The 27,750-nt window shown below is 40.5% G+C and overlaps 1 protein-coding gene across 21 annotated transcripts in view; it reads left to right on the top strand.

The window, feature by feature from the left end:
• KNDC1 (kinase non-catalytic C-lobe domain containing 1) overlaps window positions 1-18,576 on the top strand; it is a 111,974-nt gene extending 93,398 nt beyond the window's left edge. For 18 of the 21 annotated variants that reach the window (XM_042856773.2, XM_042856776.2, XM_042856774.2 and 15 more), the window contains 7 exons: window positions 9,354-9,566; window positions 9,884-9,966; window positions 11,239-11,389; window positions 13,430-13,552; window positions 13,675-13,734; window positions 15,439-15,596; window positions 15,818-18,576. In XM_042856773.2, coding sequence (XP_042712707.2) covers window positions 9,354-9,566; window positions 9,884-9,966; window positions 11,239-11,389; window positions 13,430-13,552; window positions 13,675-13,734; window positions 15,439-15,596; window positions 15,818-16,049 — 1,020 coding nt within the window. In that variant the 3' untranslated portion in view covers window positions 16,050-18,576. Of the gene's footprint in view, window positions 1-565; window positions 637-9,353; window positions 9,567-9,883; window positions 9,967-11,238; window positions 11,390-13,429; window positions 13,553-13,674; window positions 13,735-15,438; window positions 15,597-15,817 lie in introns of those variants that run through there. The other 3 variants (XR_010589281.1, XM_042856778.2, XR_010589280.1) reach the window with 2 other exon arrangements.
• The last annotated feature ends 9,174 nt before the right edge of the window (window positions 18,577-27,750 follow it).

Below are 27,750 nucleotides of genomic sequence, written 5' to 3'. Positions count from 1 at the left end.
GTGACTCATAATTGCTGAAAGAATATTTTTCCCTAAGAAATCTGCTACTATTGTAAATAACTTATTGTGATGCTCAGTACCTCGGGGGAACGCCGTGCACCCCCATGTTCATCCTTATAATATGATTGTGTGGTATCCAATGCAAAGTTTGTCATGTTGGATATCTTAAGAAGGCTCATGATGAACTGAACATTGTTGTTATAGTAATGTTATAGGTTGTAATTTCATGTATATAGTTATGAGGCTGAAAATGTGTCCTCATGGCTTAAAACAAGCCCAGGCAAGACTCTCCAGGAGCAGAGGGGCAATTCACACCTCATCAGGGCATGTATGGGACAAACCCAGCCCAGCCTCATGGGAACAAAGGACACTGGCCTAGGCAGCAGCAAAGGATCTATTGGATTCTCAAGTGAGTCACTCCCCTTCCCTTGGTCAGTTTGGGACTATGATGCGGTAATGCTCACCTGACTCTGAAGGGGCGGGGTGGCAAAGCCAAGAGGGAAGAAAGAACACGATAAAGGGAGAGACCTTTGCCATGCTCTCTCTCTTCCACATCCATATACAGACACCACCACCAAGCAATTGAAGCTCCAATCAAATGGGAGAGCCTGGCTGAGGGCAGCCAGCCAGCCTATGGTGAGAAGCATCTAAGTTTGTAAGGGCACTGAAAGTGTTAAGATCAGCTTAGAATGCATTTTGCTTTTATTTCATTTCACCAAATCTGACTTATTGTGCTTTGACTTATAATCACTTAAAATCTGTCTTTTGTAGTTAATGCATTTGTTTGTTTATCCTACCTAAAGCAGATTTGATTTGAAGCATGTCAGAGACTCCCCTTGGGATAACAAGCCTGGTACATATAAATTTCTTTGTTAAATTGATGAACTCGTATAAGCTTCCAGCGTCTAGCAGGCATAACTGAACACTGCAAGATGGAGGTTCCTAGGGTTGTGTCTGGGACTAAAGATATCGGCTAGTGTCATTCAGTTGCACAGGGTAAGGCTGGCTCCCAGAGTCGAGGATTGGCGTGACCTAGCAGATCACTGGTCCAGATAAAACCAGGGGAACAGCACAGTGGCGCAGCGAGCAGGGTGTATGTACGGCTTGTTACTCCAAGTGGAGTTCACCCTTTGAGCACTGATATTTGTGATTTTAAGTGAGTCTTAAGTGCAGTGGCTAAGAACAGTCAGGAGGAGGTCAAAGTTTTGTTATTTTCTGTTTTGTTTATTTTGGGTGAGGGAAATAAGCATAAGAAAGCAGAAAAATGACTACCAGTGAGACAGCTACAAAATTAGAGCTGGCCAGACTGGAAGCGGCAGAGAAGGCAAAGGACCGCAAGTTTCAAATATGTCAGGCAGAAATGAAGCTCAAAGAAGAGGAGGCCGCACACAGAAGGGCTATGGAAGAAAAAGCAAGAGAAAGAGAGCAGGAAGAAAGAGAGAGAAAACACCAGCTGGACCTGCTAGAGAAGCAGAACCAGAGGCCCCGAACTCCAACAACTCCCATCACTCCAAAAATCCACAAGTGGGAACACTTATGTCCTGCATACAGTGAGGAGGGTGATATTGCTGAATATCTGACTACCTTTGAAAGGCTGTGTGTAATACATGAAATCCCTGATGATAAGAGAGTTCCTACCCCGATTGTGAAATTAACTGGTAAAGCTCAAAATGTATTTAATGGAATGCCTATTGAAGATGCTGTAAACTATTGTAAATTTAAAAATACTGTTTTGCAAAGTTTTCAGATTACCCCCGAAACATATAGAATTAAATTTAGGAATCTTAAAAGAGATATTGGGATGAATAATGGGGAATATGTAAACAAAATGAAAGATTTGTTGGGAAAATGGGTGAGGGGTAAAGAGGTGGCAAGTTTTGAAGGAATGCTTGATCTTGTTGCTCAAGAGCATTTCTTGAGCCTATGTAAGGCTGATGTAAAGCAGTGTCTATGGGACAAAGATGTAAAGACTGTGGATGAGATGGCTTTTTTGGCTGATGCCTTTGAACAGACTCAGGCATCTATTGAGGGCAGGCCACAGAAAGAGGGGTTTAAAATTGGTGGGAAGATCCCATTTTATCCCTAGCAAGAGGGTGGGAGGCTGGGTACTCACCTCCCCAAAACCATTCCTCTAGCACTCATCCCAAATCTCCTGTAAAATCAGAAGAGCCCAAAAGGTGCTATCAGTGTAATTCCTGAGGAATAAATGCCCTGTGCTAGGAGGAGGCAGGCAACCAATAGCTCATGTTAGTTCTGCTGTCCTCAACACAGAAACCTGCCAAGCAATTGAAACCTATCATATTGGTTTTGTGAGATTAACCTCTGCAGAACCAGATATGAAGCATGTTAAGGTTATCCGAATTCATGTCAGGGAATGCTTGGGGCAGAGGGATACAGGGGCCCAGATCTCTCTGGTTAAGCAGAGTGTGGTCCCGAAGGCCAGTATGTTACCTGGTCAAATGGCAGAGTGTGGGGGTCTGCAGATTCCTCGTACCACTAGCTAAAATCCATGTGGTTTGGGAAGGTTTGGAAAGTGTTTTGACTGTGGGGGTAATGGAACACCTCCTAGTCGACCTGCTCCTTGGTAATGATTTTTTTTTTTTATAGCTCAAGTTAAAGTATTTGCCTGCAGCAGGAGGGAGTTTTATGCTGGGACCCCCCGAAGGAAAGGATAAGATCTCAGGAACTGCTGAGAGAATGGGAGAGAATCTCCTTGATTCTTCTGCAGTCTGGGGAAGCCACATGCTTCCAAGTGGGAGGTTGGTTCATAGAATCATAGAATATCAGGGTTGGAAAGGACCTCAGGAGGTCATCTAGTCCAACCGCCTGCTCAAAGCAGGACCAAATCCCAACTAAATCATCCCAGCCAGGGCTTTGTCAAGCCTGACCTTAAAAACCTCTGAGGAAGGAGATTCCACCACCTCCGTAGGTAACCCATTCCAGTGCTTCACCATCCTCCTAGTGAAAAAGTTTTTCCTAATATCCAACCTAAACCTCCCCCACTGCAACTTGAGACCATTACTCCTTGTTCTGTCATGAGGTATCACTGAGAACAATCTAGATCCATCCTCTTTGGAACACCCTTTCAGGTAGTTGAAAGCAGCTATCAAATCCCCCCTCATTCTTCTCTTCTGCAGACTAAACAATTCCAGTTCCCTCAGCCTCTCCTCATAAGTCATGCTTCAGCCCCCTAATCATTTTTGTTGCCCTCTGCTGGACTCTTTCCAGTTTTTCCACATCCTTCTTGTAGTGTGGGGCCCAAAACTGGACACAGTACTCCAGATGAGGCCTCACCAATGTCGAATAGAGGGGAATGATCACGTCCCTCAATCTGCTGGCAATGCCCCTACTTATACAGCCCAAAATGCCATTAGCCTTCTTGCCAACAAGGGCACACTGTTGACTCATATCCAGCTTCTCGTCCACTGTAACCCCTAGGTCCTTTTCTGCAGAACTGCTTCCTAGCCATTCGGTCCCTAGTCTGTAACAGTGAATGGGATTCTTCCGTCCTAAGTGCAGGACTCTGCACTTGTCCTTGTTGAACCTCATCAGGTTTCTTTTGGCCCAATTCTCTAATTTGTCTAGGTCCCTCTGTATCCTATCCCTACCCTCCAGCGTATCTACCACTCCTCCCAGTTTAGTGTCATCTGCAAACTTGCTGAGAGTGCAGTCCGCACCATCCTCCAGATCATTAATGAAGATATTGAACAAAACCGACCCTTGGAGCACTCCGCTTGAAACCGGCTGCCAACTAGACATGGAGCCGTTGATCACTACCCGGTGAGCCTGACAATCTAGCCAGCTTTCTATGCACCTTATAGTCCATTCATCCAGCCCATACTTCTTTAACTTGCTGGCAAGAATACTGTGGGAGACCGTATCAAAAGCTTTGCTAAAGTCAAGGAATAACACATCCACTGCTTTCCTCTCATCCACAGACCCAGTTGAGCATTGCAGCTGGTGGCAACACCATATCAGGAAAAGATGGGGGTGTAACGCCTGTCAGGGAGAGAACTGTCCATGTTGTTAGCTGCCAGCAGGTTGCAGCTGAACCAGAGACAAACCTGGCTCTAGGGAGCATAGAGAAATGTGTCCAAGAGGAGAGCCCTGAGAAGGGGCAGGGAATCTCAGCAACCACTGAGGTGGGTGAGGATTCCTGTGACTGTAACACAGGGAAGCAGTGTGCTTCCAAGTATGGGAGGGTCTGAGACTAGCTCCTTTCCAGAAGTAGGCAACATGCCCTCAGGCACAGGGGCAGTAGAGGTGTTGTCAGTGATTAAGAAAACTGTCCCAGTTGTTAGCTGGCAGAGTTTTGCAGGTGAACAAGGGTCAGAACCCTTCCTAGGGAGCACAGAGAAATGTGTCTTAGGAGGGGGTCCAGAGGAGGAAACTGGGGAAGGAATAGCGGGACTACAGGAGTGTCTCCTCGCTAGTCACTTGGGGCAGGATGCCCAGGACACAAGGAGGATGGCTGGGTCAGCATCTGTGCACCCAGGCACTCAGCCTGTGACCTAGGTTTTGAGAAGGAACTGTGTAACTGATGACCTGGAGGGGAGCAGTCACACAGCTGACTTCTCAGGGACAGAGAAAGGGGTGGCGGAGGGTACCCCAATCCAGGTCCCAGTTTTTCAGGGTGCTATTTCTGATAAGTTTTTGGAAAGTAACTATCTCTCTTTACATCAAGATGCAGCTCCAATGCCTGTGACAGCAGAGGAGTTAAGACCAGGAAATTGTCAGGTGGTAGTTTGTGAGAACACAAATGACCCAACTGACAGAGAGGCGGGTATTTTCCCCCAGGCTGGTGAGACACAGAGAGCAGTTATGGGAAAGCAGCTGGGAAAAGGCAAATCTGTTTGAAGGGTAAGCACATCTATCCCACAGAGCACAGATCACAGCCCTCTAGGGGGCAGGGAAGGATTCAGTGCTGGGAGGGGGAAACACAGGGTAACCCCAAAAGGGGAGCTGGATTTTCTGCATATGTACAGTCCTGGGGTTGGGAGACTGCTCCCCAAAAGGTCAGCCAGTGTGCAGGATCCCCCTGAACACCTAGCTTGCCAGACCCTGAGGCACCAAAATTCCAGAAACATGATTAAATTAAGAGCCCACACAGAGGGGAACACCAGAGGGAAAGAAAAGCCAGTGACTGATTACATGAGAGAGAGTCAAAGGACACCATGGGTAGTGAACAAGCTAACCTCAAACTACACTATCTGAACAGAGGGTGTGGAATCATAAAGATTTTTGTAAACATCCATCTGTGATAAAAATGTTGGTATTAATGTTAAGTTTTGGGATAAGAATTTTGTTACTGATGTTAAACCTTATGGTAACGCTAGTTCTCACTTAATACCTGTAAACAGATTTAAAGTTTATCACAGCAGAGAAACCATAACAAACCTGGTTTGTTGTGTGTGAATGGGGAAACTGATGCAAGCTGCCTCATGGCCTTGATGGCTGGATGCCAAGAGAACTATAATACAAACTGCCTTCAGTGGCTAACCCTCTTGCAGTAAACTAAGGGGGGAGGTGTGACGCTCTGTACCTCGAGGGAACACCATGCACCCCCATGTTCATCCTTATAATATGATTGTGTGGTATCCAATGCAAAGTTTGTCATGTTGGGTGTCTTCGGAAGGCTCGTGATGCACTGAGCATTGCTGTTATAGTAATGTTATAGGTTGTAATTTCATGTATATAGTTATGAGGCTGAAAATGTGTTCTCATGGCTTAAAACAAGCCCAGGCAAAACTCTCCAGGGGCAGAGAGGCAGTTCACACCTCATCAGGGCATGTATGGGACAAACCCAGCCCAGCCTCACAGGAACAAAAGATACTGGCCTAGGCAGCAACAAAGGATCTGTTGGACACTCGAGTCAGTCATCCCCTTCCCTTGGTCAGTTTGGGACTATGATGAGGTAATGCTCACCTGACTCTGAAGGGGTAGGGCGGCAAAGCCAAGAGGGAAGAAAGAACACGATGAAGGGAGAGACCATTGTTCTCTCTCTTCCACATCCATATACAGACACCACCATCAAGCGACTGAAGCACCGATCAAAGGCTGAAGGGCAGCCAGCCAGCCTGTGGTGAGAAGCATCTAAGTTTGTAAGGGCACTGAAAGTGTTAAGATCAGCTTAGAATGCGTTTTGCTTTTATTTCATTTCACCAAATCTGATTTGTTGTGCTTTGACTTATAATCACTTAAAATCTGTCTTTTGTAGTTAATAAATTTGTTTGTTTATTCTACCTGAAACAATGCATTTGGTTTGAAGCATGTCAGAGATTCCCCTTGGAATAATAAGCCTGGTACATATCAATTTCTTTGTTAAATTGACGAACTCATATAAGCTTGCAGCACCCAGCGGGCATAACTGGACACTGCAAAATGGAGGTTCCTAGGGTTGTGTCTGGGACTGGAGATATCAGCTAGTGTCATTCGGTTGCACAATCCAAGCTGTGGCTGGCCAAAAGTGCTCACTCACGTAACTGAGAGCAGCTTACATGCTAGAGACTGTGTGTGAATAGCCTCCGGGAGTAGGGGTTCTCACAGCAGAGCAGGGTAAGGCTGTCTCCCAGAGTCGAGGATTGGAGTGACCTAGCAGATCACCGGTCCAGATAACACCAAAGGAACATCACACCTATATAAAAATAAGTTTAAAATGAACAGGAGAAAAAGTGCTTTTTGCCTACGGAATTTCAAAACTTTACTGCACCTTCCTCTTACACTACTGACTCTCAATAATCAGAATTAGAAGACATCAGCTGGTACAAAGTAACTTCAGAGTCCCGAGAATCCAATAGACTTTGCTTGAAAAAAAGCATCTTCACAAGAAAGAGTCCAAAGTGCTTCACAGATCAAATACGCTAGTTGAATAGCAAGATCCCTGTCCCAATGAGCTTACAGAATGTTACTACTGCCTTTATACAAAAATCCTATAGAATTTAATAGGGGTTAAATCAACAGAGCTTTATGGAAATGACTCTGGATAGTTTATAGCAAAGATGGGGCATGAAGAAGAGAGGAAGGGAGACTTGGATAAGGTAGCAGGAAAATAAGTGGATTTTTTTGATGTACTCGGAGGAGGAAAAGAAATGGAAATGTACAAGGCTACAACCAGGCAGTTATAGTAATCAAGTCATTGCGTAACTAGAGGCTGAACTAATATCACAGCAATGAAGTTCATGAAGAAGGGACAATAACTCAAGATACCGAAGGGGGGAAAAGTCAAAAGTATGCATGATACACACACACACACACAGACACACACACATACACACGAAAGCAGGAGTCTAGGATGAGGGCAAGGATGGGAACTCTGGAACAAGAAAGATAGTGTTGACAGTGCCATGGTGAAGGTTTAACAATGCAGTGCGTTTTGAACATAAAGAACATACAGTAGGTCTAAATGTCCAAAACTGTAAGTGAATACAGCTCCATGAAGGTCACTGAAGATGCACCCCGTGACACAATGCCTGATTTGGATGTTTTGAGGTGGAGATGTCAGAGGCACAAATTCATGACTAGTTAGTGAGAAGTTATCCATGTAGAGGAGGGAACTCAACCTGTGAGAATGTATAGAGGTAGAAAAGGAGGAGGTGAAAGACTGAGCCCTAGTAGGGCCACCAACTGTGTGGGAGAGGAAGAAATGAGAGTTCCCAAGAGCAAGACAGAAGCTGAATCCATCATAGGACAAAATAAACCTCCATATGTATTTTATAAACTAAAACTATCTCTATATCTTTTTTAGACTACCTAGAAATAAATAAAATGGTTCCATTTATAGGTTTAGTTTTCTTGTTTTTATACCTACGTCATCAAAGCTGTGTACATGCACACTAACAAATTAGGTTTTTTACATTACTGGCAGTTAAATGTCAGAGCAAGCCTAACATAAATTGGGTATTCTCTCCCCTCTCCACTCAAAAGTTTGTCAGCTTGGACAGCATGGATCAAGGGACAGAGATTATTATTAAAAAAATTGAAGTCTAGAATATGTATTCTCCTTCACCAGTTCTTACAGTGTTATGGTAGACTAAATCTGGGGCCCTAAATTCATTCAGTTTCTTCTTACATTAATTAAATTCAAGAGAAGAATTCTATAGTCTGAAGAGACAAGAATGATTATTTAATACAAATTACAGCTAATTTAAAATTACATCATGTTAACTTATCACTGGCAACTGTAACCCTGTATAAGTTGAACAATCATATGATGCATTTATTGGAATGTCTAATTTTTATATCTTCAGGCACTGAAGTGGTAGGGTAGCAAAGATATTTTAATGAACAAATAGCAACAAGGGCACACTGTTGACTCATATCCAGCTTCTCGTCCACTGTAAGTCCTTTGCTACAAATCCATCCACTATATCCTTCACGCTTGCATGACAACAGTTCCCAAAGTGGATTGTCCAACTCCAAAATGATTTCCCATTGACTGGTAGCAATCCAGCATAGCAAGTTGAAAGACAGTGCCATTGGCACTTGCTTCTCCACTGTCCATGCAGCTCTCAGTCTGGTGTCCTTGCGCTTGAGGGTTGGGGCGAGCTCAGTACACCGGTCCAGGATGGTGGCTTTCCACATCTGAAATCTCTGCAGTCATTGCTCATCATCCGAAGTCTGCATTACAATGAAATCCCACCACTTAGTGATTGTTTCTCAGGCTCACAAGCAGCACTCCAGCATCTGCAAATGCTTCATGAATGCCACCATCAACCTTGAACTGGTTTTTGCTACGTCCCACAGCAATCTGTCCTCCACAAAATCATCATGTTCCCTGATGATTTGGTAGTTCTTGCAGCTCTGCAAATACTGGAGGATTGTGTGTCTTGTGATTGCAACCCTCATCACAATAGTCCAGTGCTATGCAGGCTCTATGCTTCTGTCAAATGGCAGACAGTGAAGAATGCTACATGGGTGCTGGGAGATTTTTTAAAAAGGTGAAAATTATGGGATATAGATGACATTATGGGATGGAGAAAGTTGCATGCTGGGAAGTTGACCCCTTGCTCCCAGTCACCCTTGGATGACTTGTTTCTGCTCCACTATGCATTATCCAAACTTCCCTAAACAAAGTGCGCTGAATGGTGGCAAGTTGCACTCTGGGAATCTACTGATGAGGTACAGCGTGGTGTACCAACACAAGCACTACTGGTAAGTATTCACAACGCCAATATAAGGAGCCAAGTATGCCTGCACAGAAGCAATATACTAACTGTGGTGGCTTTATGCCGACATAACTTGCATGAGCAAAAGTTTGCAGAGTAGACATTCCCTCAGTAAGTTATATTGAGAGGAGACATAATGTAGGCTTTAGGAAAGTTACAGCAGTAATAAGCTACTTTTTTCTTGTATAGAGCTTTAACTGGAAACTCGCCAAAGGAAATGGCCCTATTACACATCATCAGAAAGAAAGACCATACACAGTTGGGTCAGTTTTACCAAAGCCATGCTATTACAGTTCTACGGAAGAATTCTCTGGCTCTTATGCTAAAGCAAATGAAGGAGGATCTCTCTTAACTGAATATAGTGCACAAGAGCTTTGCTGTCAACTGACACTGTTACAACAGGTAAAAAGACTGGATTCTATTGAGAGTGAGGACAAATCAGTGTAAATGTTTATTGTGTAGTCACCCTTCTTCCTTCCCTCCCTCACCTATCCCCCATGCTATTTATTCTGAGGTTCACAACACCAATGGAAAAATAGCCCAATTTCCTCCCCAAGTCCCTGTAATGTCTGGAGTCCCTAGTATCAGGAGTTCTGGTAATGGTTTCTCTTGAGAACCTTAGTGAAGAGAACATAGAGGAAGAAAAAGTATTTCTTGTGATACCTAAAATAATTGCCAAGCCTAATGATCACTATGATTTAATTTTTTTGTCTGTGCAGGAAATGTTCCATAAATGCCATCCAGTACACTTCCTAAATTCAAGAGCACTTGGTGTCAAAGAGAAATGTGCCACTGTACAAAAGTAAGTGGGTTACTTTTCCTATCCCCCCTTCCCTGCTGATGCATTGTTGATTTTTGTATTACTATGTATCTATGGAAAGTTGAAAATGGAGAATCTACATTGTCTTTCCATTATTCCTCACTGTGAATTTTCTTTTTACATTGAGTTTTATCCTTCAGATGACTTGTAAAATGAAGTTCAGCAGACCAAAAATTTTTCTTTAGGCCGTATTGTCCAGGTGACTTGAAACCAGAGTAGATCAGGTCAAAAAATATTTGCTGAATATGTTTTTGAAAAGTATTGTGATTATGGAGATATACCTGTCTCATAGAACTGAAAGGGACCGTGAAAGGTCATCAAGTCCAGTCCCCTGTCTTCTCTAGCAGGACCAATTTTTTTGCCCCAGGTCCCTAAATGGCCCCCTCAAGGATTGAACTCTCAACCCTGGGTTTAGCAGGCCAATGCTTAAAACCACTGAGCTATCCTCCCCCCCACCTGTGATATTTTTCAAGTATATTATGTTGTAATTATATCCATATAGATGGAAAAATAATGAAATTCTATCTATGAATTATTCAAACATATAGGAATTTTATTGCAGGTTTTAAATAAAAGTTATTCAGATTTTTATTACTTGCCCGGCTCTAATCCAGAATAAATATTAACATTATCACCAGTTCACACACAATCTTCATTATAATTCATCTTAATTGGTATGTGGATTCAGTTAGTTTCTATCTAGTAATTGGTAATTGTGACATCTAGACTCTCGACATCTCTAAGAAAGGGGACACAAGCTGGATCTTTTCCCCTACCATTTAAAATCCAATAAAAATGCCATCTGGCTCCTACTGTGTTGTAGTGCAGACAGGACTCTCTTTTAGAATCTCACTTTTTTGTGTTCATGTTCATATTCCACAAAATAAAAGCCAGACTAACTTTTCAGTGAGTATGGCCCTTTGACCACTATTTATGATGGGGAAAATGCTTTGTTATTGTTAGTCAAACTAAAGAAATTGCTCAAGTTGCAAAACTTGTGATTTTTTTTTTTTTTTAAGTAGTCCCATCTGTAGATATGTACAATGTATGTTGGTACTGGAATTATAAAGTCTACACAGAAAAGAGAAATTAACATATAATAGAATCCCAGCACATGCCCTTTTAAAATGTATTAATCAAGATTGTAACTAAACAACGTATTATTCATTTTAAAAATTATTAGAATGTTAGCATCTTTTCCTTAATGTCTTGTAGTTGTAATGTCTAAATTCTCTATATGTTTGTGTTTCACAGAGCTGTTTCCACTGAATCACTGTCACTTAAAGTTTGTAACCTCTTTCTGCCAAATTACATACAAGACAAGTACCTCTTACAGCTTTTAAGAAATGCAGATAATATCAGCACCTGGGTTGCTGCTGAAATTGTTACAAGTCATACTTCCAAGGTTTGCTATAATTTTTATTTGGTTATTAAATTAAGAAGTAGTTAGTTATTTACTATTGTTTATTGTTTCTATATAGCAAACCTACACAAAAAGCCTGAAATATGCCTGCCAATGTGTTGGCAACAGTTTGTTGCACAATTGTTGGCAGATCCACTTAGTGTTTTGGATCTGTTCTGGTGGTGGGGTTAAAGACTTCATAGAATATAAGAATTCTTAATAGAAGATAAGATGTCTGACTTTCTGCTATTGAAATGGCCTTCTTAGCATTGAAAGACTTTCTAACTAGAACTTTGAGAGGCAGGGAGCTGCAGTTCTGCTGCTGTTTTAGCTCAAGTAACAAATCCTAAAACAAAATGTACCTTTTTTTTTCCTCTTCTAATTTCATTTTCTCACATTTCTAGTCTACTTTTAAGGTCAATTGAATTAATACTTTCCTCAAGAGAAAAAATAAAGATTGATGTTTATTAAACATGAAGGCATTTTGTGCATTGGTATATACATTCTGAATGTCTTCATCAGAAATCTCTCCATTAACTTATTAATACAACATTTTCTAAATTAATCATGATAAAGTCAACAGAAACCAGTTGTCCCATAACAAATCATGGTGGGTGTTGGTAACAACTTTTGTATAAAAATTTGTGGTGACGACAGAGTTCAAGTTCCCAAACCCTAAGTCTTTATCTGCCAAGCAAATAGCATCACCACTGGCAGTGCAAGAAGTACTTAAGCTGCTCCCAATGCTTTAATGGTCAATTCCTTTCTGACCATGATTCTAGACCTGGAACTGAATCTGCCCATGCAGATTAAACCAGTCTAATCCAATTCCAAGTGGTCACCATACATTTAGTGAACATCACTGTGTGCACGATTTCTTTTCTTTTTATATTGGAGACCTCCCTGGAGCATGTCTCCATAAGTGAGAATCATTAAGATAATATCTTCAGATAGGAGCCAGTTGCTCATTTGTTGCTTTTCTGAAGCTATCATCTCAGTGAATTACCCCTCACCCTCTTACTCCTGAACAGAATATTTCTGTTTTGTCTTTCAATTGGCTATTATGGGAGTATTTTTACTTCCCACGTGAAGAGAGATGAGCATTCATACCTCAATAGGGGTAGTGTGTAATGTGTTTTAGAATGATAAGTTATGGGAGCTCCATCCAGGTCTGCAAATCCACCCCAACGTGGTAATCCATAAAAATAGGTATCTTCAAAGAACAACAATTACAGGTGACTGACTACCTCATATTCCTCTGTGTTCAGTCAGATTATTTGTGCAATAAAGAACTCTAGTATAACAACTTTATCATGGACTTTTGATATTTTCATTAACCTTAAGAGAGTATGAAAGGTTTGTCACCAAACCCCCAAATTGTAATTACCTTATAACTGTTGCTGTTGTTTTTGTTTGTTTACTTGTTTGTCTATCGCACTTCTCAGAAACATACAAATTGGAGAGCAGCTTTTGCTGCTTTTGAAAACAAAGCCTGAGATGGGGTAATTTATCAGAATATGCCAGTCATAACATACAGTTCTCTAATCCTCTGTCAATTTTGAGTATAGTATTATTCAGTTTGTTGTTGTAATTTAGCCAATCAGAATGTAACAAAGTCTATTTATTTTGCCAGCTTTTAAAATGCCAGTTTATACAATTGGTGCTACACTTGAACTCATTTAGATGAGTGATTTTCATTTAGTCCCTCACTTGTTCCTGATTGTTTCTGTCCTTTTGCCTCCTTAGAATTAATTACCGTATGTCTTCCCACCCAGTTAAGAGTTTTAGAATCAAGAGTTTTACTGGCAGTAGAGTTGCAATTTGGCCTTTGGACTATGTCCTCAATGGAAATAAAATGGTATCCTGCTTAAGTTTCTTCATAGCAATTGGCTTCATGTGATGACTCTCAAACATATTATTTGTTTTAGCTCCAGCAAATTATTATTATTTATTATTTGTATTACCGTAATGCCTAAGACCGCTTGTCATGGACCAGACCAGTGTGATGTAGTAGATTTTAATATTTAACTGTATTTTTTCCAGTTGCAGGTGAATTTACTATCAAAATTTCTCCTTATAGCAAAATCTTGCTATGAACAAAGAAATTTTGCTACCGCAATGCAAATCTTAAGAGGGCTGGAAAATCTTATAGTACGACAGCTACCAGTGAGTGAGACTTTTGGACTTTTTTTCCTCATGTAGCTATTTTGTTTTTAGCAAAAGTAAGTCTGTTCCATTACCAAGATTAATCTGAAAAGATATCAAAGTATTTTATTTCCTTTTTTAAGGCTTGGAAAATTTTACCATCAAAAGTGTCTGAAATAATGGAAGAACTCAAGGCTGTTGAGGTACAGTATGAGTCTCTCATGTGAAATACTTATGTGACGCTTCATTGGTTCTCTTTGCAGGACTGAAGCCAAAATACAGTTTATACTGTATAAAAAATTGTTTCTTGTTTAATGACTTCCACATAAACTTGATTACTTTGCAGTTGACTGTTTGGGTTTTTCCACCTGCCAAAACCAAAATGCCAACCTGGGCTTTGAAAGTCAAGTTGCATTTTTTTCTGGCTTGCATCTAATTGCCAGAAATTAATATTGTGCAACTAGCACTTAATTAACAATTCTTTTGATGATAGTCAGGGCAGAACAGTTCACTCTACCATAGGTGTGTTGATGCTACAGAGGTAACAGAAGTAAAAATTACTAACAATAAGATCTGGTTAGAATTTTATAATGAAATTTTGTCTAAATTTGGCCTATTGGAAAACTGTTAGGTTTTTTTGTGTGAAAAGACTTCAGTTTTCTTCAATTTCCTTTTTTCAATAAAAAGGAAAATTAGACCATTACAAAACATAACAGGCAAATGCTTTTGAATTTGCCAAAAGTTTCTGCAGAATTCTTTCCTTTTTTCAACCAGATCCATTAACCATTTATTTTAGTTAATAAATCAACAGTTATGGCCAAATGCACACAGGGAGCAAATATTTTGTGTGGGAACACTGCCGTTTTAACAATGACTTTTCTGACCATAAATCTTTAAGAATACAAAGAGTCCAAATTATCAGACAAATCCAAAAGTAAACTAAATAAATTTAGCCTTGCAGTATGCAAGATCTCCAAGCCCATGGTGAGCAAGCTGCAGCCCATCAGGGCAAGCCGCTGGCGGGCCGCCAGACCATTTGTTTACATTTGCGTGGCTGCCCGCAGCTTCCAGTAGATAACCCACCGCTGCTCTAAGCTCAAGCTCTAACTGACTGCCAAGGGAGAAAAATGCGAAGGCAGGGATGCTCAATTCAGTCTTACCAAATAACACCTGGGACTATTTAGCCCAAAACAAAGGCCAGTCTACTTACCCACCAAGGGACTCAGGAATACCTCAGTTGTCAGCAGTACCCCAGATGCTAGTAGTGCTAATAAAATAATCTTGGACATCTTATCTTGCTCCATTATTTAGGCTTTTGATGCAAGGCCTAACCCATTGCCACTTTTTAAAGATGCCACATACCAAGAGTTAAATGTTAACACTTTCACTCTAGTATTTTGTAAAACTCTATTTTGAATGACTGAAAACAAGGGCGAAGATTTTCAGAGCCAGCTAGGAGATTGGCACCCAGCTCCTATTAATTTCAAAGGGAATTACATAGCTGTGTTCCCTAGTGACTTTTGAAAATCTCAAACAACATCTCTCAGTAATTGTCATAACATTTCATCACTAACTTTATGTACTTGTGAAACTGAGTTTGCTTAGCCCTAAGGTGCATTCTGTGATTCCAGCTATAACATGTTGGTTGTAAATTAGAAATGTTTATTAAGAACTCCATATGGGCTATCTTCTAATTAAAGTAACTTTTGTTCCATACTCTACCTTAATTGAGCTGCCACCAGGTTGATAAAATGCATTATCTCCTTCATCTCTACTTTAACTTCTATAGTGTACATGAAAAAATTACTGTAAAACAAAAATGTTTGTTAAAGACATAAAACCGAGGACTACTTTATGAAGCCTGCTCTGAGATTTATCACGGGCTTTCCTTGTGTAAATTATACCAGGTGTTTTTAAAAAGTGACAGTTTGTGTTTGATGGAAGGAGAGAGATTCAAAACGCTCCCTACAATTCCATCAGCCCATGTTCTGGCCATGCACGTCCAGCAGCTTGAAACTGGAGGATTTACTATGACAAATGGAGCTCATAAGTGGACTAAACTTAGGTAATTATTTTAATTATACATATGTCACCTATATTGTCTAGTGAGTCATAAGAAGTAACACATCAGTGCACTTTTGGCAGTTTAAAACACTTCAGTCGTTTTGGCAACTTATTAGAGAGACAAATACTGTACAAATGGATGCCATGTGCCTTTGAATTTCCTTTTAATGTTTTATTATCCACACTAAAGCAGACTAATGTTTTTCTCTATTTTCTTTAAAGAAACATTGCAAAAGTTGTGAGCCAGGTTCATGCATTTCAAGAAAATCCCTATACCTTTACTACAGATTTCAAGCTCCAGTCTTACCTCAAACAAAGAATAGCTCATTTTAATGATGCAGATATTTCTGCTTTAGCAGCTGACAACTGTGCCAACTTCCATCAGATACCAGCTGAAAAACATTCCCGAAAAATTCAGGACACATTGCGCAGAATGAAGGCAACATTTCAATAATTGTTTACATTTTACCTGCTTGTTTAATTCTAACTCCTGCGTATAAAACTGTGGATGAAAATGGCTTTGGCTCCTGTATCAATTCCCAAGCAAACACTCAAGTGAAAGTAGTTTTAAAACTATCTAAAACAGTATCTATCTGAAATGGATATATTTCTTATCACAGAATAATAAAATGCTAGCTAATGAAAAATCTTAGACCTAAGAAACGGGGAAAAAAGAATGACTAGTCTCTAGTATGAAAATAGTCCTTAGATGATGTCAGAAGAGAAGTAATGTGTAAAGAAGCTAATGTTTCAACTTTCAGTGCTGCTTTGGCCTAAGAGAATTCATATTGTAATTGACAAAACATAGATTATATTTTTAATGTAAGCACTGTACATTTGTAGCCTGTCACTATGTATTTGAATGTATGGATATAGATCCTCTGCTAGCCTTATATTTTTGATGGGGTTTGCTTTTGTCTTAGTTTTAAATTATGAATGTCAAAACTACACTCTTGATTTTGAGTGATGGAGAATCTTCCCATTGGACATCAAGACAGAATAAGTAAAAAGGGAAACACTGCACTGTGTATTTTTAATGCCCTTGAGCCAGCCTATCTCTATATAAAATTCAGATCTGAATCAACATTTTACCACTGTGTTGATCTGCTTCTGCCTTCATGGCCTAATGAAAAGAGTAATTTTTAAGGCTTGCTTGCTTCATCTCCAGTTGTGATAAGTAATAGTTGTAAAATCTGTATGTGAGTTTACATTAACATGATTATGCCTTGTGCTGAGGTTACTTCCCTAGTATTGCAATGTTCAAAAGTATGATAACACAAAATAACTGCATCAAATTTGTAACTACATCATGCCAAAGTTGGTATTTATAATATTTTTACAGTGAGCTGAGCTTATAAAACACTCTGACTGGCAATGAAATGTGGTGCTATAGCTAGAAAGTTCATTAAGGTACCCCAGGCTTATGCAAAATCTCTAAAACGTTGTCTGTATCTTGTTGATAAAGCTAAGTATTTCTGTATTGTTTTCAGAGGGGTGGGGTCTTAATGTTACCAAAAAAACAGCTAAAATAAACAAGTAAAATGCATTTCTCAGATCATAAAGTGGTGGTGTCAGAACTGTGTTTCAAAAAGGAGAAGCATCCTGTTGAAATCCCAGGTATGAATTGATTGCATGGAAATATTCTTGTAATTGGAGTGTTCTCCTGTTCATGCTGACTGTAATGATATTTACTCTGTATTGTTTAGAAAGACTTAAGATCTTTAGGTACAGAAGAAAATGGCTTACTAATAAGAAATTGGGAGATGCACACTTGTAGTGTTTTGTAAATTATAACATAAATTTCTAGTGTAACACCCTGCTGCTGCTGAATTTGTAAATATTCAATAGAAAATGCATGTGTTTAAGTTGTGGTTTGTGTCCAATGTTTAAGAGAAAAAGATCCCAATCCGATGGCAATATATGATCACCAACTTCCTGCTCCCCTTTCCCCCAGGGTGTTCTAATTCTTTCCATTAACTACTACAATTATTTTTTCACACTGTGATGTATTTTCAACACAAGGCCAAATTTGTGCTCTGTTACTGGTGTAACTGAGAACAGATCTCTGTCTGTGATCAGGAAGTTTTTGCATAAATCTTTGTCATTAAGAAGCAATTCTGTGAATCCTGAATCACAACTAAAGAAGTAAAATTTGTTGCTATCTTTTGATTGTGTTCATAGAATATATTTGCAACATAAAAAGTACTGTAGTTTGAAGTATTCTTACATTACTACAGTATGTGAAGAAAGATGGCAATGACAGACTTAGAATTGCCAGACAAATCTTTTTAAAATAGATTATCTATCTTATTTTAACCTGTTCTTAATTATCTTTAGTTGTTGGCTTTTTCTCAATCAAAAAGTTGCCATCCACTTAAAAGCTACATCTTGTCAGAGCAAAATAGCAGTCCATAAAGTGATTTAAGCTCAACCAGTGTGAAGGGCCAAACAGTTTAGTTGATGCATTTTTGTACAACCAGCAGTTTGTTAGGGTCAGTCAGATTATTGTAAAATCTTTTGTGTTTATTTAGCATTTATATTTTAAAAGATGAAGTGTGCTCTGCACCTGTGTGAGCAAGTTAATATTTCAGTTAAAATCTTTACCTGTACTTATATGACTACTATGCCAAGGAAATATTGTGTTTGTTTCATGAAAATGACTGATACTATTCAAGCATCTAAAAGTTATTTCATACCTTCTATATATTGCTTTAGTATATTACACTTAAATGTATAGAATTACTCTTGCAGTACTTTTATATGGTGGAAAGTTATGTTCTTGCCAATCAGATATTAAACTTTTAGATTTTGTATTTAATAAAGATATCATCATCCCAAAATCAGAAATAAAATATTTAATGTAAATAAAAATTGCTGAAAATAATTGTTTCACAGGGAAACCGCTCTTTGGGCATTACTATAAGCCAATTGCCTATATGCTGCATGATAGTTTTTTAAATAAAACTGTTTCTAGACAGGTTTCATTTAGTCGTATGCTTGTTGTTGACACAAATACATGACTGATTTGTAGGCTGGAATGAGCCAAAGTTTTCTCGGTTACATGGTATACTTCCTACTGACATGTGAACTCTCTGACGTCCATAGAAATTGCACCTGTGTAACTGAAAGCAGAATTTGAACGTCCTGTCCAAGGAATAAGTTCTACACTCCTTATTCAGGCAAAACTCTCATTGAAATCCTATAAGTACTATAGGATCTGGTCCTACATTCGCCTCCCAATCCTTGAGAAGTTATACATGTCCATCCCCACCAAGTGAGATTAAATAAAGTCAAAACCTTTAAAATTGCAGATTGTCAACTCATTAAAATTCTCTAGCATACTTTACATGGTAAGAAAAAGCAATAAATATACTCCTAAAGTTCACAACATAAAACTAATTAATTAATGGCTCTATTACCAAAATATATAGAACCAAATCCTCCAGTGTTACACAGTCACTTTGTGCTGTGCTACTGGCAGAATCTGGCCCTAAAGCTAAGTTAACTGACGGGCTCCACAAGCTGAAGAGTGATTGTTCCATGGTTTAGATCCAGTGTAGAGGCTTTTACACCACTCCCCCAGCCCTGCTGGTCACATAAAGTGGACAAGAAGGTGTGGCCAGAGGAAAGTGAGAGAGGTCAGGACCTTCCTGCATCCCCAGTTGTGTTTTCAGCCCTTTGTGGCTGTTTCTGCAATGTAGACATTCCCTATGTAACACCCATGGCTGGCTTGTGTCAGCTGATTCTAGCTTGTGGAGCTACAGAGCTGTTGAATTACAGTGTAGATGGTCCTGCTGGAACCCAGGCTCTGGGACCCCACAAGTGGGGAGAGTCCCAGAGCCCAGGCTCCAGCCTGAGCCAGACCATCTACACCACAATTACACAGCCCCAGAGCCCAATCAGCCACAAGTGTTTAATTGCATTGTAGACTTATGCATACGTTACAGCAGACTTCAGGCTATCTGTGTGCTGGTGCCATTCCCTGGATTTCTGGGTAGTTACTCCAGACTTTCTCCAGTGTAAGTGAGAGATAGATTAAGCCCCAGAAACCCAGGAACACACTGCATTTGTGCAATAAAAACTGAAAAATAGGACACATTAGATGTTGAATCCAAAGTCTGTGTGACCTGAAGTTGTTTAATAAAAACACTAGAAAAATCATTTGAAATCTATGCCTGGGAATTTCCAACTTGGGTGTGTGTGTGTATAGAAAGACGCACAAATTGCAGGTAGTCTCCTGCGGGATTTTGTGATTCTTAAAGGGAGCAAATTCTGTATATACCCTGACTGAGATCTTTGCTTTTCTGGTTTTTCTACTTTGTTCCTCCTGTTTTGAGTTGATTTCAGGGGTCTTGTTGAGACATTTTGGCTCCTGTTTTTGAGTTTTGTATATTATACACAGGCTTAATGCAATATGGAACCCTTTTCTGAATGTCACATTGAAAAATCTACAATTATTTGAGGAAAACTCATAGTAATTTTGCAGTGCTGAATATGCACTTTAAACATACAAATGGATATATGCATTGACTATAATGGTGGTGGGATCAGGGTGAAGGGCTATTCTTCCTACACTTGTGTGATTGTAGCAATTTGTAATGTGTGGAATGCTCAAGCATCTAAGGAACTTTTCCATCACATTTTTTTTTCCAGTTGAAGGGATTAGTCCATAACTTGAGTTCTTGAGATTAAAACAATAACGAAACACTTTTAAAGGCCAATTTGTACTTTAGAGGACTCTCCAGGCTTTTGGTAATAAAGTTAATGACAGAAATCTATCAATCTTGGGATTAATAGGGCACTAATATCCAAGCACAAGTTGTCTCCCCAACCCCTGCAAAAGAGGATGGGAAGCATAACTTTTAAAAACAAATTATCAACAATGTAACTCTTGTAAGGGAAAAATCCCTTCAGCATTCAAAAGGAATTAATTTCATTGTATTGCATTTAATGCTATGAACAGGTATCTCTCTACCACTAGTGGGAGGCTGTGCTGGATATCTTGGGATGGAGTTTGGTTCAGGACTAGCAGAGTGGTAGGTTTAAGAGAGAGGTGTGTGTGTGTGTGTGTGTGTGTGTGTGTGTGTGTGTGTGTGTGTGTGTAAAACACATTTCTCCATGTAAATGACTTTTTTTTTTTCATGGTCAAGAATGCAAATGTGAAAAACTTAAGAAATTCTCAATTATTAACTCACTCTTGTGTACTGTGTCTTTTGTAGTTCAGCCTAGTCAACCTCCTGTTGAGAGGTCCTGAATCAGAGGGGCTGAAGAGCTTGTCTGCTTTGGCCTGGCTGTATTTATTCTGGGAACCTCCACCCAGGTCCGGCTCCAGACACCAGCCCAGCAAGCAGGTGCTTGGGGCGGCCAAGGAGAAGGGGCGGCACATCGGGCTGTTCAGCAGCGGTGGGTCCCTCTCGGAGGGAAGCACCTGCCACCGAATTCCTGTCGAAGAAGAAAGTGGCACGGTGGAGCTGCTGCCGGAGTGCTGCCGATCGCAATTGTGACCGCAGCTTTTTTTTTTTTTTTTTTTTCCCCAGCCCCTTGGGGTGGCAAAACCCCTGGAGCCGGTCCTGCCTCCACCTCATTAAACCTTGACATCTGTCATCTACAGGAGTTTTCTAGAGAGAGAAAAGTTGGTAAGGTAATATATTTTATTGAACCAACTTCTCACCCACCTTGTCTCTATAATATCCTGGGACCAACACGGCTACAATGACACTGCATACAACAATGGAGTTTTCTTAAGGCAGGGTCTTTAGCTTCTCATGCCGTTGCTTTTGGAAAAGGCTATATGCTTTCCAACTGCTGTTGGATGACAGTCCTCTTTTATAAGCTGCAGTGGGCTCTCACCCTGCTGCTGCTGCCCAGTTATGAATCTGGTGTACTTTGTCTGACATCCACAAGCACTGTATGGACTGATACACAAGCACATATGGTAAGTGGGAAATCCTAGAAACATAGGAATTGCATGCTGTATCAGGCTAGTAGTATATCTAATGTAGTACACTGTCTAAGTACTGCACCAGTCCCCTCGCCCCCCCAAAAAACCCATGTAGATAAGGCCTTAGTAATTTGTCCGCCAAGCATTATAGCAGAACAGGGAATTGAACCCTGTTATCTAAATCTGTCCAGTGCCTTATGCACATGTCTATCCTTTTATTCTAATTTTCCTCATTCATGTTTTAATGTTGGCTTCATTAGTGTGAGGGCACCATTGTGTAAGCTAACTTGATTCTTCACAGCTTAGTACCAACACAATAAAATGTAGTAAGGAAGCATAGGTTGCAATTCTTGAGCAGGGACAAGGAGGGACTGTGAGCCTAAACATTGTAATTTCTGGAAAATGTGTGTTCTCTCATGGCTTGCGTACACTTAAAATGCTATATGTGCCTCTGCAGAGCTTCATTTTAGACCCAATTTACTCTAACGGGAAGGATTCTTCTGTCAGCATAGATAATCCACCTCCACGAGAGGCCACAGCTAGGCCAATAGAAGAACTCTTCTATTGACCTATTGCTGTCTACATGGGAATTTAGGTTGTCTACCCAGCTCAGGAGTATGGATTTTTCGCACCCTTGAGCAACTTTGTTATGCTGACCTAATTTTCTAGTGTAGACCAGACCCTAAAGTCCATTGCTAAGAGCCTTCACAGAATAAATCAGTGTAAGCTCTTGCAAATAGCATCATCATCAAAGATGTAAACTCTACCCCGATGCACATGGTCTCCATAACAATGAGAACAGGAATCTTTGCTTTGTCCATCCTATTCAGCTTGCTTAGGTGTAAATTTAAAAGTATAGTTGGACTATTTATATGCTAATAGTAAACACAGCCAATCTAAGGTCCCATCCACAAATAAACAGTGCTGCCCGGCCTTGGGTTACAATATAGTAAAAGAATAGCATTGTTTTTGCAGTGGTTTTGGCATCAAACCTTATGTTAATTCCTTACCTCAGTAATGCGATGTCTCCAGAAAGTCCATCATGTTTTAACAGTGCTCTCAGTGCGTTCCCTGATACCATATTCTCTACAGTGTAGATGGGACCCAAGAAGCATTCAGCTGCAGTCATGAAATTTTTTTAATTTCATTTTCTTCTAACCTTTTCAATTTCAAGGAGGGCTTTTGCTTTGCATTTTTTCCATTGTTGCCTAGAATTTAGTCTCATGTAACTGTGACGGGTTGGATCACAGAAACCCCCTTGGGAGCTGCCACCCGATGTGCAAAGACTACCCCTGCTTCTGTTTTCCCTGCCAGCTCAGGACTCCAGCACCCTGTCTTGCTGAGCCAGACACTCCTGTTTGGCTCCAGACACAGATCCAGGGTCTGAATCACTTGTTCCAAAGCTGCAAGTTACCTGAAAACAGCGTACAGAAGTGTGCTTGTCTTTAGCACTCAGATGCTCAACTCCCAATGGGGTCTAAACCCAAATAAATCTGTTTTACCCTGTATAAAGCTTATGCAGGGCAAACTCATAAATTGTTCGCCCTCTATAACACTGATAGAGAGATATGCACAGTTGTTTGCTCCCCCAGGTATTAATACATACTCTGAGTGAATTACTAAATAGAAAGTGATTTTATTAAATACAGACAGTAGGATTTAAGTGGTTCAAAGTAGTAACAGACAGAACAAAGTAAGTCACCAAGCAAAATAAAATAAAATGCGCAGATCTATGCCTAATCAAACTGAATACAGATAATTTCCTCACCAGTTCCAGAGTGCTCCCTTTTACAGGCTAATCTCCTTTTAGCCTGGGTCCAGCAATCACTCACACCCCCTGCAGTTACTGTCCTTTGTTTCAGTCTCCTTCAAGTATCCTGGGGGGGGGGGGTGGAGAGGCTCCTTCTTTAGCCAGCTGAAGACAAAATGGAGGGGTCTCCCACAGGTTTAAGTAGACTCTCTCTTGTGGGTGGAGACCTCCCTCCTCTGCAAAGCCCAGCTCCAAGATGGAGTTTTGGAGTCACCTGGGCAAGTCACATGCCCCTGCATGACTCAGTCTTTGCATTGTCCACATGGCATCTTGCATGTCTCCAGGAAGACTTCTCATGTGGATTGGAGCATTCCAAGATGCATTGTTCCCTAAGTGTCTCCTGATCAGGTACTTAACCTGGCAAATTCCTTCCTAAAGAAGCTGACCAAATGCCTCACAAAGCTTACTTAGAAATCAGGCAAGCATACAGCCGGTATTCTTAAGCTCGAGTAGAAAATGATATATACGTACAAATAGGATGAATCAATATAGTAGATCACAACCCTTACGGAGATATGTTACATGGCACAGGCAGCATAAAACATATTCCAGTTATGTCATACATACATTTATAAGCACCCCCTCCCCATAAAGCCTTATGGGGTACACTGTCACAGTAACATAATTAAAATGTTAGAATAAAGGAGCTGCAGTTGGATCTTTGGGTCCATGGACGTTGTGCCCATGCAATGGATAGGATATGTGGGTCCCTGACCTCTAATCTAAAAACACAACAATTTCCTGTGGATAAAGCATTTGAGCAGAACACAGTAGAAAAAAGGGCACACGCATGCAGACAGGATGCTGGAATGAGGTGAGGCCTATGAAAGGAAAAGGGCGATTGAATTTAGGATCTCTCTGGAGAGAAAATGCTGAATTCCTTATTACCTCCTACAACTTGTCAACCCAGGGTTAATGACAAACTTAACCCAGTTGTCGAATGCCTTTGTTAAATATTTAGTTCCTCTCGCTATGCTCACAGTTTTTTCTTATTATGAATTTCCTTCAAAATATTCTGTTATACAAGCAGTTAAAAAAGGTGAATTCTTTTGAAGTCCCCTATTCTTGCAGTAGGTACTGAAGAACTGAATATATGTACTGGCCAGTTTCACAACAGTTATAGCAGCAGCAAGTTCTTCTCTCCCCCCCCCCCCCCCCCCCACCCCCCATCCTGCTCCGTGTGGCAATATTTTCTGTATGTGATCATGTATTCTAGTCAGTAGGTGTCACTAGAGAGCCTTACCTTGTAGCTTTTTCAAAACTGTTAAAACGCAACACAGGACTACCCCATAACCAGTACGGAACAAAAAGTGTCTGACCCTCCCAGAGTCAGGCTAAAATCCCTCAATTTAAAAATGGCAGGTTTCAGAGTAGCAGGCATGTTAGTCTGTATCTGCAAAAAGAACAGGAGTACTTGTGGCACCTTAGAGACTAACAAATTTATTAGAGACTAATAAATTTGTTAGTCTCTAAGGTGCCACAAGTACTCCTGTTCAATTTAAAAAGAAAACCTGCTGCTGTCTAATTTTGTTAATTTCCATTTTAAAATGAAATGCTAAATACAATTCTAATCATGAGCACTTTAACATTTACAGGGACATGCCACATAATTGCATAGTTAAGTGTGCAAATTACCTCCCTGCTCTTTTTTAAAGCACTCATTTCCATACATCAAGGTGCTGTGCACAATAATGAGACTAGTCAAGATGAGGCAATGAGAACTTTTGGGGGAACACTGGAATCAGATGGCAAATTATAGGTATAGCGTATAGTGGTGCGCATAGTTAAGTCAACAAGGAGTCCTTGTTGTTTTTGTAGATACAGACTAACACGGCTACCCCCTGATACTTGACACCATAGTTAAGTCACTTCTCACTCCCCATTATAACTTTTTCTCTTAATTTGGCTGTATCTTTCTCAGGCCGTGTCTATGGCACACACTTCTGCCAGCAGACCTATATCAGTCAGGATCCCTGACTGACCTAGCTATGCTGGCAAAATTCTTGGTGTAGGTACAGTTATACCAGCAACGGCCCCAACCCTCCCTTCTGTAATGCAAGGGTAGCGCTGTGCCTTCACCCACGGTTGTCACTGAGGCTCCCCACAGGTGCAGCAATTAGGGTTGCCAACCCTCCAGAATTGTCCTGGAGTCTCCAGGAATTAAAGATGAAGCTTATTTAAAGATTAATGTTATGTGATAAAACCTCCAGGAATACGTCCAACCAAAACTGGCAACCCTAGGAGCAATCAACCCATACACTAATAAAATGCAGGCCTTAATGTGTCCTGGCTTGTGCTGAAATGTGACATGCTGCGGGCCTGTCAGGGGGCTGGATTTGGCTGACAAAAAGGGCCATTCTTTTTCCAGAGCTATTTGATTGTAAAATAGTGGGTTGTTTCCCTGTATAAAAAGTACACGTATGCAACAATATGTGTGCACGTACATGAGCTATGGAAGTGTTTGATGCACAAAAGGCAGGCTCCATTATTCACATTACATTTTTTTCACATTCTTTACTAGCCTCTGCAAGCAAATGCTGCCACTTGCCTGCTGCTGTAAATTAACCTTTGCTGCCTTCAGAATAAAATATTCAAAGTCTTTGCAGATAACAGCAGTAAATTTACACCTATTATTAGCAATTCCCTAACACATACTGTAATGCAAAGCAAACATTGTTGGTAGGTGCTTTTTGTGCATCTGACTTGAAAGAAAAAATATATATATAGTCTAGGTTTGTTCTTTCTTTTCTGTTTCTTTTCTTCACTCCTTTTTCCTTTCCCTTTTTTAGAACTCAATTTTTTTTCCCCTTGTCCTACACTGGCTGCAGTTGTTTTGTGATTGTTGTTGCATGTTTTTGTTGCTCTCTCTAACTGAATTCAGTTTACATAATTATTGGTCTCCCTCACTATTCCCTGCTCCCAGACATCCCTTCTTCCCTCATTATTTTTTTTCTCTTCACTACAGAAGCCTACGAGCTCCATGTGTGGTTCCTCTTCAACCATCACTGAACTGCAGGTATTCATACCTTTCCTTCTCCTGAACCCAGGGTGCCTCTTCTCTTCAGCCCCTATAATCTAATCTCACTTTAGGAGGGAGATTCTCTTCAGACCTAGAGATTTGGTGGGTCTGAAAGCCCCATGCATACCAGACTTTCCTCAGAAGGCGGGGCTATGGGGCTGCAAGAGGAGATTGCCAGAGCTTCAGGTTTTCTATCACTACTGGGGGATGAGTGTAGAGTGACCAGGAGGGTCAACAATATTGAGAAACTTCTGAAAAAATGTCCCTAGTGCAGACAAGGCAGTTGAGCAGGGTTGTAGCAACAAATAGGAGTGTGTAATAAGGTTGAAGGTGACCCACAAAGTAAAATAAAATCAGGCTTGTATTCCTTTATACAATATCAAAAAGAGGGGAAGAGCAGTGGCTGAAAGGTTTTCTATTCCTCCCCCCCCCCCCCCCCCCCCCCGATTCATAGGGTGACCAGATGTCATGTCATGATTTTATAGGGACAGTCCCAATTTTTTGGTCTTTTTCTTCTATAGGCTCCTATTACCCCCACCCCACCCCCGCCCCGATTTTTCACATTTGCTGTCTGGTTACCCTTCCCCAGAAAAAGAGAAAGAGGGCAGAGATGCTTTAAAATGCATGCACTAGAGTCTCGGGTCTTGAAGACCTTGACACGCTATACTCAGTGTAGAAGTAGTTAAATGTATGGCATTGCAAAAGATGAAAACCTGAGCACAGTGGGGTTTGCTCAGCCTGTATATAACTTTTGAGGGGCTCAGAGGGGGGGTTAATGCCTATTTAATTCAAATGCCTAAAGAACACTTGGATGAAAAGATATGTCATAAAGTTCCAACACTTCTGCCCATTCATTTCAGGTGTGGGTGGTAGCCAGAAATGCCCTTGAGGCTACCCAAGAGGTTTTTTTTTCCCCAGCAATTCCAGATATGGGTAGTTTTGACATTGCTCATATCAAAGGGTTAAAAAAAATAACAAGGAGGAAGAAATTAAACCAAACGAACAACAATAACTTTGTTCGGGTTGCCTTGAGACAGGGACTGTGTATGGATAACTTGAATCAGCTTAATTTATTTTTGTGTGTGGACTCTTATCAGTTTAAAACTAGTTGTATCAACTTAGTAAAATTCACAGGTGCCTGCTGAGACAAACCGATATAAGAATGACCACGCAAAGTGGGACCTTTCTAACTAAATTGGTATAACTTTAATTAAGCCAGTACAACTTTGAGCATCGCCCAGGCCTTAATATATGTTTGTATAATGCTCCGTTCAATTAGGACTTCGGTTACTACTGTAACACACACAAAAATAATAAATTTGCCAATGAAGCAAAAAAGGCAGAAATCCAGTGTTTTAAACATTCATTGCAGGCAGGGCCAGCTT

This window comes from Chrysemys picta, chromosome 7 (assembly GCF_011386835.1).
Source record: "Chrysemys picta bellii isolate R12L10 chromosome 7, ASM1138683v2, whole genome shotgun sequence".
Lineage (NCBI taxonomy): Eukaryota > Metazoa > Chordata > Testudines > Emydidae > Chrysemys > Chrysemys picta.
Note: the sequence above shows the minus strand (reverse complement) of the source record. Positions and strands in the feature narration are given on the sequence as shown.